This window comes from Solea solea, chromosome 3, assembly GCF_958295425.1.
Source record: "Solea solea chromosome 3, fSolSol10.1, whole genome shotgun sequence".
NCBI classification, from domain to species: Eukaryota; Metazoa; Chordata; class Actinopteri; order Pleuronectiformes; family Soleidae; genus Solea; species Solea solea.
In genome coordinates, this window is record NC_081136.1 from 1665899 (window position 1) to 1678563 (window position 12665).

The 12665-nt window shown below is 41.2% G+C and overlaps 1 protein-coding gene across 4 annotated transcripts; it reads right to left on the minus strand.

Annotated features, from left to right (window-relative positions):
- Positions 1 to 1912: 1912 nt before the first annotated feature.
- Positions 1913 to 12362, minus strand: LOC131456612 (CCR4-NOT transcription complex subunit 2-like). 4 transcript variants are annotated; one of them, XM_058625093.1, is made up of 15 exons: positions 12260 to 12362; positions 10032 to 10163; positions 9076 to 9139; positions 8823 to 8970; positions 8522 to 8737; positions 8261 to 8340; positions 7972 to 8118; positions 7755 to 7885; positions 7543 to 7663; positions 7295 to 7451; positions 6726 to 6787; positions 6330 to 6379; positions 6101 to 6201; positions 5046 to 5190; positions 1913 to 4318 (listed from the first exon to the last, which is right to left on the minus strand). In XM_058625093.1, exons 2-15 carry the CDS (start codon positions 10149 to 10151, stop codon positions 4232 to 4234), a joined length of 1629 nt encoding a protein of 542 aa, XP_058481076.1. In that variant the 5' UTR covers positions 10152 to 10163; positions 12260 to 12362; the 3' UTR covers positions 1913 to 4231. The 4 variants fall into 4 exon arrangements, with proteins under 4 accessions (XP_058481076.1, XP_058481077.1, XP_058481074.1 ...); XM_058625094.1 differs by having other exon boundaries at positions 7972 to 8097; positions 9067 to 9139; XM_058625091.1 differs by having other exon boundaries at positions 9067 to 9139.
- Positions 12363 to 12665: the final 303 nt, after the last annotated feature.

The window sequence follows — 12665 nt, forward strand, 5'->3', positions numbered from 1 at the left end:
ATTCTGACATTTGTTTCTCTTTTATCTCCATGTTTGGTCTCCTCCACCTTCTGTAGGGCGAGTTTTTTTGCGTCACTTTACTGACATGAGTAAACGACAACTGTCGAGTATTGGGATTAGGAGGAGGAGCTATTTGTTTACATTATTTCTGTCCCAATCTCTGGCTCTAGTCATGAAATTCACTTTTGACTTTGTTAGCAACATTAGCTTTGCTTGCGGTGTGTTTTTTTGTTTTGTTTGGTACGTGGATTAAAACCTTGCTACGCTAAAACTGGGATTAAAACATCTGTGAGTAACTATAATGTACCCCAGGAATCGAAAACAACCGGCTGTCACAAACACGGTAGCAATTAGCATCATCATGAATCCGCTAATGCCAAGCTAGTCTCAAATCAGATTAGTCCACCTCCGAGAAATACTCCACACATAATTATACTTTTGAAAAGTTAAATAAATGCTTAAAAAATCTGGCGTTTAAAATCAAACAGACTTAAATATTTGACTTTAATGATCTTTTCCTGAACCTTTCAAAGAAGCCGGGTTATGGAACTCAGGAAAAACATTTAGTTGTTTTCTAAATGCTAAAGATAAGCAAAAAAGGGTTTAAAAATCAGCTGCTGGAGTTAAAAAAACAAACAAACATCGTCTCCTTCATTAAGCTCAGTTACTCGGCCTGCTGCATAAACACTGAGCTCTGAGAGGCTTCATAATGAAACCTCAGCATTATGCGGCGATAATCAGGGAGACATGTGGCAGGATTATTATTATCATCATCTGCAGATCAAACGATTACATCAGTGAAGACAGAGAAATAAATAAATAAATCACTATGCCCAGTTTGTGTCCTCTAGGACCGTGTGACACAGATTATCTGATGTGGTTTTAGAGACAAAGATGAAGTTGTGACGTTGCAGAGGAGATGTTAATTTGGGACCGAAAAAATCCCTGAATCAACAGTGATATGCTGCCTGTTAAATTAATTATTTTTTAAATATATATCATTATCATCATTATGGAGCGGACACTGCCCCTCACAGGCTAAACTGGTCTGAGTTGACCACTTGATTAGGAACACTTCCAGTCAGTGAATAATGATTTTTATTTAATAAAGTTATCGTTTGCTAAAGTTTTGAAATATAACTTCAAAACAGGGAATATTTGACATTTATGCTCTAAAAAACCCAACCTTTTTTAACTTATCAACGAATTTGAATAATTCTCTTAACGTGTTATGTGTGTTGGTCAATTTGGTCAAAAGGTATAGTATTATTATTATTATATAATGTTATAATACATCATACGTGTTTTAAATTAGGTTTTATAAATGAAATTAAATAAATTAAATTCAACTTAATTTAAAACCTGCTTTTTAGATCGAGTGTTTTCATTTACCTGCTGGTTATAAAAGTATCCTCCAAGTGTCTCGTCACGGTAACACAGAACGAAAACTGAAAGAAAAAGTTTGTTACTATAATATATAATAAGATTAAAAAAAACAAACATTAAAATATTTGAAAATTTACATCAGAGTGCAATTCACCTTCCTTGCGCCTGTTGGGTTTTCTTTTGGTGTATGGCGCCCTCGGGTGGACAAACTAGGGAACCACTTCAATTTCCTGTCAAACTTTCCTGGAGTTAGATTTAGTTAATTTGCTGTTTTCTTAATAGCTGTTACATAGATATTTTACATATCAGCAGAGATGGAGATAAAAACTGTCAAACTTCCTGCACATATTCTAATGTATAGTAAGGATTTTGGTAAAAACAACAAAGAGAAAATTAACAAAACAAACTATCAATATGAAGAGACAACATAGGGACTTTGACATTTGCACTGTAAAAAAAAGTGGTTAATTTTATCGCGTGCGTTAGCATTTCAAAAAATCCCACAAAAACAAACCCCGACTCGTCGTTCAGTTTCATTACCAGAATATTTATTTTTTATTCTTTTTCCTATTAAAACACTAGCTGCCATATTTAATAAAACAGCCAATGGCCAAGTGCCTCGGTCGTCGTCGTTTTTCCTCCAATCAGCAGGTCACATGATGTCAGTGGGCGTGTCCTTGGCGTTGTTTCTGCTGCAAGTGTTTGCGTGCCGGCCGCCGCCTCCTCCTCCCATGTCGTCCTGGCAACCTGCAGCAGATCGGTCGGTCGGCGGTGGTCCCCTGTAACAACGTCTCCGCGATGGTCTCCATGGTAACAGGAGGTATTGCATTGTGTACTGGGGTTGGCCAGTAAGAAGAGTTTGTGTCCGCGTGTTTTTTTGTTTGTTTTTTCCTGTGTGTTTGTCCCGTTTTTCTTAAAAATACTGTCTTGTATTTTATCTGTGTACATAAACATAAACGTATATAAATATACGTTTATGTACACAAATAACTGGACATTGGCGACTCCTGGAGGGATTAAAAAAAAAAAGCATGAAACGAAAAATAAAACCGATAACTTAAGGGTTTTTTTTAGGGTGGTGGTTGGGGGGGTCTGTTGTGACCTTAAAGGAAAGTTGGGACGTTTTTGGGGAAACGTGCAAAATATGAAGGTTACAACCAGCAGTTATGATTTAAGGTTTGATTCATCTGTGCAAAAAATTGTGGTGTTGTGCTGTTTTTGTTTTATAAAATGATGGATCTGTTGCCAACTTTATCGGAGATTTAACGTGAAAAACAATGATTTTGTCTTTTCTACACAAAAGGTGTTTTGTGATTTTGTTGATTTCTAAATGTGCTGGTCGGTGAATTTCTGCTGAGTGTAGCTTCATATTTACCGTCTGATGTCATTCGTCGATTACGAAGTCGCCACCACGTTTCCCGCCGAAATGTCCCCAAACTTTTCTTAAAGTCAACCCTTCGAAAAGCCGCTGCAAACAGTCCACGATTGTTTCTGACTGTTGCCGGGCAGAAAATATTCCACTGAGGGATAAATGAGGGGAGGAGACACAAGAGATGAAGATGATTTAACAAAAAATAATGGGGTAAATAAACCAAGCCGTGAAAACAGAAAAACAGCAGCTGATGTTAATGTTGCGATGAAATTTGTTTTATATTGATTCTCTTGTGTTTTTATAGTAAATTAAATTCTTGTTTCTATATACAAACAAGTGACTTTAATAATTGCATCAAATTTGTCCTATGATTTGTGAAATCACTTTCTCCAACAGGAAACTTCAAATTTGTAAAGCGCTCACTCCTCCCACACCAAACGCCACAGAGGAAATCAGCGATTTTAACATCACAGTGACACAGGAGTTGATCTACTGCTGCCCCATCACTACAATCAAATGTGTTATTTTGTAAATTAGGGGTTTAAAATTCTTTGATCACATAAACTTCAGTGACACAAAGTGACCACACGAGGCAGCAGTAGACCAGCAGCTCCTGTGTTCCCGTGAGCTAAAATCGATGATTTTCTCTATGGAGTTTGGTGCGGGAGGAGTTTATAAAGTAAGGATAATTTGTGATGTCAAATTTTCTTCTTGGTTATTTATATAGTTGTGGGTTACATTAAGAAGATAAAAGTAAAATAATCCATTTTAAGTAAACAGAGGAAAATAAAGTAAAACCAAAAAATAAAGGTGTTTTTTTTTTTTCTCTTTTTATTATGAAATAGTGCTACAATGTACATTGCATTTCCTCTCCTGACTGACTGTCCACTGTCTGCTTTCTGTGTGTGTGTGTGTGTGTTCTGGTAAAAACGAGAAAAACGATAAATAACGTTTTAATCCTATCTGAGGTGAGAGAGCCGTGTGTGTGTGTGTGTGTGTGTGGGTGGGTGTGGAGACACGGCGTGAAATAATTGTCCATCGTCACGGTGACGTCGTCCTGTGTTAAAATCTGGTTCTTCTTTAAAAGCTTCTCTGGACAAAAAAATATAAGACGGAGTAGAAACGTTGAAGCCACTCGATCAGATGGACAGTTACTCACTCACGGTGTCGCTGCTGCAATGGCGGACCAACAGAAACAGAACCCATGGGGGGGGGGGGGGGAGTGGTGACAAGGGGAGGTCAAATAAAACAACTTTTTTTAAAAATGAAATAAAAAAATAAAAAAAGGAGAATGAGGTAAAGAACAGAGTTAAAACGATGGAGTCTGTTCAGAGACTTGTTCACTTCCTCGAAAAAGGCCAGATTCTCTGTGAAGTGTGTGGAGGTGGAAACGAAACCTCGACGGTGGAGAGGGAGGAGCCAGGAGGAGGAGCAGAGGGAGGGGGGGGGAGAGGGAAGGGGAGGAGGAGCCAATCAGAAGGCCTGCTGGGCAGGATTGTAGTTGAACGTGGAGGGAACGTGGGGCCGCTCTTCTAGTTTCTCGTACTCCAGATGGAACTCCTGAAAGACCCAAGAGACGGCGGAGTGAGCGCCGGAATTTAATAATTTAAAGTGTTTAAAATCACTTTAAAACAAATAAATAGCTTTGTTTTTGTGGCGCCTTGTGTTCAGAAGCAGACATTTAAGACAAACGAAGAAGGACGACATCCTTTTTTGGTCGGTGAAGGTAGTTCTCAGATCTGCCGTGTCACCATAAGATGTCACTAAATCTTAAGACACCAGACCATCAACCATTAACAAATTTTAATGTAAATTTTATATAAAAAGGTTAAAATTCACGACTGTTTTAATCGTATCACTGCGTAGAGAATTTTCATGACAAATCGTGCGAAAAGGACAATTTGAACCTAAAACGTCCCCATAGCAGCGATGTTTATAAATGATTAATTGTTGCATCAGACACATCTACACACAACTCTTCACCGTTCATTTGTTCACTCGAAGATTAATGATATTTTACAATATGACGAACCAAATATACTCCACATCAACATATTTTTACATTTTACTTAAAATGTGAAGAATTTATAACTACAATTATTCAGATTCACGGTTATGTAATATTAAAATGACAAGAACTTAATATTGCTGATTAAATTACAAACTTCATACACAGATCATCTAAAATAACTTAAAAACAAGAACTTACACATGAAAAACACTTTTAATTCAACATTATGTGTATTATGGGATGTTTAAAGTGTAAATTGTGCATGTGTTTGTTTACCTTGGCCACTTTCCTCCAGTTGAGGCAGTCAAAGAAGTAGTAGGTCCCTCTTTCGTAGGCGTTGGTCTTCAGCGTGGGCTCCATACCCGGCGCTCTGGTGATCCAAACCCGCTCCTCTTTGTGGTACCGCCAGTCCCTGTTAAAGCTGAGAGGGACGGACAATATTGGAATGGGTACAAGCCGAAAATCTACTATAAAAAGGTCCCAAAATTTATTTTTAACCACTTAAAAATTCCCTCAAATTTAAGGACTGAATGTGCCGGTCATTTGTGCTCTCGTAACTTTACTCGCTCAATGTTCTGCACGTAATCTCACATCAACAGCAAGAGGGAGAGAGACAGTGGATAGTGTCCACAACACCGCTAATCATTTCGACTCCTAGTTTTTTCGACTCAAATTAATTTAAATTTACAAAACTTTTGTGAACATTGGTTGTTTTCATTAGAAAACCAGTTCAATATAATACAATTTCTGTGTTTTTTCTGTAGCTAAAACCCATGCCGTTTGAGCATGTGTACCCTTTTTAATGATGGATTAGAGTGGGCGGGGCCTGACATGCTCCACCGTAGCATTTTGCTAGCACTGTGTGCACTAAGGCGCCACAGCTACAAACATTGAAGCAAGGAGACATAAAACAGAATCTGAAGCTACAGCCACTTTAGCGGACAATGAGTCGGCAGAAAAACTACAAAATGTTAGCCTGACGCTAACATTGCTCCCACTGTTAAGATGAGTCAGCAGATAATACTGCAACAGCTTGTTCTCATGTGTTTCGAACATGTTCGGGATGCTTGCTACTGTTGACGACCACTTGATGACTCATTGTAGGTCGCTAACAAAGAAGCTACTTTGCAGAGCACAGCACTTCCAGACGCTAATTATGACATTATTTTTACAACATTTGTGGTATTTTTCCTTCTACAGGCGACTTGGTTTGAACGCAGATAGCATTAGCTTGCTAGCAATGCGCTCCATTAGCTGCCTCCATGTTGAATAGCCAACCATGTGGCTAATGTGTGCAATGTATGTCTGTGTGTGTGTGTGTGTGGTCTTACAGTTCTACTGCAGCCAGTAGTTGTAGTAGGTCTCCTCCGTTCATATAGTACAGATAAAACAGCAGATCTTCACCATATCGAGACAACTTGATAGCTGCTAACTGTCAGAGGAAGACAAAATTCACTGATTACCGAGATTGGACGATTACTTACATTTTTAGACGAAAGAAAAATAGGATATATCTGGTGTTTGTGAGCGTGTTTTAAATTTTTTTTTTAAATGACATACCTTGTCCCTTATGTGAATGTTGGTTAAATACTCTGAGGGAACGTGGAAATCTGAGGAAGAGGACAGGACAAATGAGCTGAAGACATTTTAAAATCTGACAAAAATCCTCATCAAATGCATTAATCACCCACTTATAAAGATGCTTTTGTTACAACATCATAAAAACAACCTGCATGTTTCTTAATAGGTGGCATAAATAAAAGTGGTAGTACGAGTATCTCTGTGGCAGTGTGAAGAATATAATACTCATCATTATTATGACAGAAAACTTCAATTAAATGACAGCAATAACAATCAGATAATGGAATATTAAAGTCTGTATCATTACAGAGATCAAACTAAGATAAACTACATTTTTCTGCGTCTGAAAGAAGTCGGAAAGAAGTGTGAACTCACCAATGTCCTGCGGTCGACACGGCGACGACGCCCAAGGAGACGCAAACTTAGGATAGAGATTCCTGGGTGAGAGACATTTATATCAACTTTGGCATGGCAACACACAAACACACAGCTACGTCACATGGACAGTTCTCAACCAGTCATGGATTCATTTGTAGACTGTAAAGATTATTTATGCATAACAAACTCTCACAAGATTTGACCAGAGCCAAACCGGGAGTTCTCTCTCTCTCCTACTGGACGATACCAGCTGTCAATCACACTCAAAATGTGAATTTACAAACACTGACATCATGTTCTACTGAAGAAGAACTGAAGTGGATTCTTATTTCCACATAAACTTCTATTCAAACTGAAATCTTTTTTTGCAACCACTGGAATCGCCCCCTGGTGGCTAAACTGATACTTCTGCCCTACCCTTCCTTGGCTTTGCTTTACAAACACTAAAGTTTTATACACCGTAAATGGCTTCAGGTCTACTTTTTCAGCTTTTATTTTGAAATATACTAATGAAGCAACAATGCAGAGAGTGTGTGTGTGTGTGTGTGTGTGTGTGTGTGTCGTACTCTGGTGAGTTGAGGTTGAGGCCGAGTGTTGTGAGGTCTGAGCCCAGCGCCAGGTGGACCATGCCAGGGTCCGTCTCTGCCGCCCGGATGAACGTCAGCAAGCCAATCATTCCAAACTGGTCCGTTACCATGCCAATTGGGATGTTGGTCACACGGCCTGCAAACACATGAGAGACGAGAAAGTCAATTTGTTTGAAATCAAGTTGGCTGTCCTTTTTCTTAATTTGGACGTGGATCTGGATCCTCACCGTCGGGAAGCACCTGGATCCCTTTCTTCTGCTGGTTGTTGTTGCTGGGCGCCGAACTTTTATCGCCGGGAAACTTTGGACCGTCTGAGGTTGAGTTGGGCTTTCCTGATGAGTTCAGATTCTAATTGGACGAAAACCAAAAGAATGAGAAACATGAAACATTGTGAAATGGACATAAATGTGAAAAAGCAGAGGCTCAGGGGGACAGTCACCGTTTTGCTGTCTTCGCTGGTGCTGGTGGGGTCTTTTGTTTGGTAGTTTGGCCCTGGGAGAGCTGGGAAATCTTCATTATGGATAGAAAAGTCTTGCGACTGTTCACTGGACGGCTTTGTGACCATGCCAACTGGGTGAAAAAATGGGGGGAGGACATTAGCAACGTTCGCTAACTCACAATAAATCATTGTAGGAAGTGGAAACACTCGTCCTCACCGTAAGGAGCCCGACCGGCCAGCGGGTTGGGCAACGGGGCGGGATTCGAACCGCCGTCTTTCCGACTCCTGTCAGCTAATGCCGGGAAATCCGACAAATCCAGCCCTGTCACATTCTCACTGCCGTCTGAGCGCAAGCACGGAAAAACTTAGTGAAAGCAAAAACGATGAACAAGATGTAAAACAAAGAATTTCAAGGCGTTGGAGAAAAAAACATTTTTGTGTTGAAAATTAAAAGCAAAAAAAATATTTTTCTTTTTTTATAAAAGATTCAAACGACAACAACGTACCTGTTCCATTAAAGATGTTGTTGGATAATGAGTTGTTTAAGCTGAAGCCGGGATTCCTGTTCACACCAAACCCCGACATACTGACGCAGAAAAAGACAAAAAACACAACAGATTCAATTATGAATTTAAAAATGAGCCAAAAACAAACAAGAAAGAAGGAGTAGAAGCGGTAAAACAAGTTGAATAAATCACAGTACGGTTACAAGTGGAAAAAGTGAGACAAACACGATGTCTCTGTGTGTGTGTGTGTGTGTGTGTCACCTGTTAATCGTGAACGGCTGCCGTGCTTGTTGTTGTTTGGGCATCCCGATGATGCTCGGTGACGACCGGCTTGGACTCCCCATGCTGCTGCCGCTCCTCCCTCCTCCTCCAACCCCTCTCTCACCAACTCCGCCCATTCCCGCCGACTGGGCCGTCGGACCTCCCACCTGCTGGTTGTGGTTGAGCACGCTCCGGCTGCTCATCGGCAAAATCCCCCTGAAGAGCGAGAGAAATAAGGATGAAGCTGCAGGTGGTTTGTGTTCTTTTAAAAAGGGGGTTCAAACTTTGTTTGGGTTGGTACCTGCTCGGCGAGGGAGGCGTGTGCAGTGAACCAGTGTTGGCTGAACTGGCATGACTGGAGAGCTGGCTCGCTGACTGGTTCAGGCCACTTCGACTTAACTGCGGTGCCGCGCTGCTGTTGAGACCACGCATGGGAAACCCCAACGCACCTGCAACACAAAAAAGGACACAGCAAACTGAGCTCACACACGACAAAACACTTGATTGGCTACAACACACACAGAGCGTGTGCGTATGTGTCTTACTCTGCGGACCATATAAGCTGGCTCCCAGCTGTGACAGTTGACCCGACGAGGAGGCGGAGGAAGACACCAGCATCTGAGGACACAAGGAACCAAAACACGTTTCAACAACCGATTCCCATTCCCTTTCCTTCTAAACCATGTGTAATCCCGCAGGGAGGAATGGTTAGGCCACCAATGTATTTTATGGACTTAAATTTTATGTCTGAAGTGTCCTGTGCCTGATTTTGTCTGGTGTCTGTCTCGTACGACTCAGAACGTTGGTGCAAAACAATTTAATTTTCTGAGCAAACGGACAATAAAGTATCACTGTATACCGATTGTATTGGTGGGATAAATCTACATTTTCTGATGCATCACAACTCTCTCTTTAACAAATATGAATCATTTATAGTGTCGTGCTCTTTGAGAAAGACATGCTTTCTCATCACAACCTTTAATACGCCTTAACTAATAAACTGGTTAAACATCACACGGCGTAAATGCGTGCGTGCCCTTGTAAGTGAGAGCCATCGCTAAGTGGAAAATCCATCCGGCACAATCTGGATTAACAGATGATGTGCGGAAAAATGTTGTCTTCTATGAAGTTCACTGTGTGAAACCAGACTAAGATACGTCAGCAACAGCGTAAGAGGTGGCGGATAAACACAGAAAAAATGAGCAAGTGAGGAACAATCTGCCAAAAAACTGGGAAAACACTGAAGTTCATCAGAAACTCTGTTGCTAAATTCGTTTCAGAGGATTTGGATTTGTGTTTTTTCCTTGGTTTTCAGTTTTTTTAAGTGAATACATTTAGATGTAATAAGAAATGTCGTTTGAAGAAGTGAGAAGGCTGAATGTGCCTTCAGCTCACTTCCTAATCTCCCACAGTGCTCTTCTCTCTCCTGCGATGTATTCTTTCATTGGCGTTAGCGGGACAATGTGACAGCCAGTGGGCGTAAAATCAAAGATAATGAGCAGAAACTTACATCTTTGTCTGAGCGGTGAGGGGGGAACATAGACTGCTGGCTGTAGTAGAGGCTGGAATCGTCCGTGTAGTCGCTCTCCACTCCCCCCTCCATGAACTTCTTCCTGTTAGCACCAAACATACCTCGTGTCACCTGAGGAAGCAGAGAGGAAAAACGGTCAAGGGTGAGACATGAACGTTCAACTGTTTGAAGAAAGATGACGTTAGTCTGCGACAAACGACAGAAAAAGAAATCCACCAAGTTTCTTCCATGTTCTTCAACAAAAAAAGTTTCCCTGCTCACGTTGACCAACAACCTCAAACTGATGAGCATCAGAATATAAAAGCAAGGAGATGAGAGGATGAGACTGAAGAGATGGTAAAGAATATAGCGGACTGGCTCATGTAGGAGTGTCCTAATTCCATAAGATGGCAGTAATGAAAACATCATGGATGCAAGCTGCTGTTTAAAACCCATAGAAGAAGAAATCAGACGTACAACTTTTGTCGCTTTCTATTTACATCAGCACTCTGAGGTCGAAATTTGGACTGACGTCTCCCTCGAGTTCACCGCATTCCTGTTAAGAAGAATCGTGGACACAAACGTATCTCGGGCTAGCCGTCGTTAGCAATGCCAGTCGATAGCAACTCTCTATATGGGATTTTGCGCTCAAAAACAGTGTAAATTAAACATCACTATATGTACGGCTGAACTCACAGTATCTATATGATAGAGGTGCTATTAGCGGTAAAAGTAGCAGTGTTTAGTACAATGGCAGCTATCTTTTAATACCATGTCGAGGGGTTGGTGAGGTTGCTACGAGTTTCAAGACCAAGTTCCGACTAAAAATGGGACGCAACCTTTTTTGTCAATCCTGTCCAAATCCCAATGAATAATTAATTACTTTGCATAACTTTATTCTCACAAACACAAATACAGACAAAACCATAACCACTTTGGCAAAAAATGAATAAAATACCCTGCAAATTGAATATCTATTAAGAAAAAAAAACCACTCTTCTTAGAGATTTGGTGTTTATATTAAGTTTCCTGAGCACTACGGTCCATTGCTAAAGCTGTGGGACAATTAATATCCATCCTGTGATGCAAAAACTGTGTCATAAATTTAAGATTTGGGCACATGTTTGATTAAAAACACAACAGGTTAGTGTCACAAACTTCACAGAGGTGTATAATGGAAATGTGCAGGTGCTAAAACAAAAGGTGAGGATGTGAGTGTAGACTGTTCTGATTTGAGTGGAGGGAAAATTACACTTTTAAATGCACATGGAGTACGAGTATTAACAGCTGTGTGGACACTGTTTCCAGAGGTTTAAACGTAACTATCGACGTAAACGCGGACAAGTATTCACCGTCACCGGCATCACTGAGACTCAGTTAAACACAGGCTAACAAAGCTAACGCCATGTTAACAAGTACAACATTTAGATTAGATGCTTTCAAACCGCCACGTCTAATTCACACCGTGAAGCCACCTCCACGTGTCAACACTTGCACAAATTTAAATGTTCTTTTTTTTGAAGTTCCGCTCAACGTGCAGCAGTGTTTGCAAAGGGCTAGTGCTAATGCTAGCTGCGTGAGCCAACGCAGGCTGCTACTCCATACTCTCACCGATGCTACTGTAAAGACACAATAATAAATAGTGGTTTAGAAAAAAACACAAATAAACAGACTCACCCTGCGCACTTTTCTTCTAATGTGGCGCGAACATATATTAACTACGAACTTGCGTTACCGTGTTAGCTTCACAATGTGTCAGGAGCTACTGTTAGCTAACAAGAGCGCGTAAGCTAATAGCTAGTTCAATGGGGATACATGGGAGCATTAGCGTTACAGCTAACATTAGCTACATAACAAGCTAATCGGCTAACGACAAAGCAATTAAGCCGCCACGCGTGCAGCTGGGAGCCGGCTGAGCGGTCACCGAGAGGCGAATAGAGGAGGTTTAAACGCGGGTGTGAAGAAAGGCTCTCGTGTGTAGCGGGGAGCGGGGTTCCGGGGTGTTTTTGTTCAGGTTTGGGCCTGCTGCGCCTCCGTCGGCCACTTCCCCCAAAACAACAACAAAAAGAAACGAAGCCGCGCTGCAGCGTTTAATGCCAGGTTTCTGTGGCTTCTTCTCTCGGCCCGGTGTCGCCGTCACCACCACACACGACCGGCAATTCACCCGAGGCGAGTCTGACGCGGAAAAGGCTGAAGAAATGAATTAGACAAATAAAAATGGAGCTCACCGCATCAATCTTTCTTCCCCGCTACAATCCAAGATGGCCGACATGTCTTCGTCAATCAGCGAGGATGCTGGGAAACCTTTCCCCTCTGACCCCAAACCCCTGCTACTCTGTCCTACTCTGTCCTACTCTGTCCTACTCTGTCCTACTCTGTCCTACTCTGTCCTACTTTACTCTACTCTACTTTACCCTACTGTCACAGTTACTCCATTCTTGGTCAACATTATTCCAATTTACTCTGAGCCATGTCTACTCTACTCTTGTCCACAGCTATCCTACTCTGTGTTACCATTACTACACTCTAATCTAGTCTTGGCCACAATTACTTTACTCTACGCCACAGTTACTATTACTATTCTACACTTAGCCACCAATACTATGCTCTACTCTACTCTACTCTACTCTACTC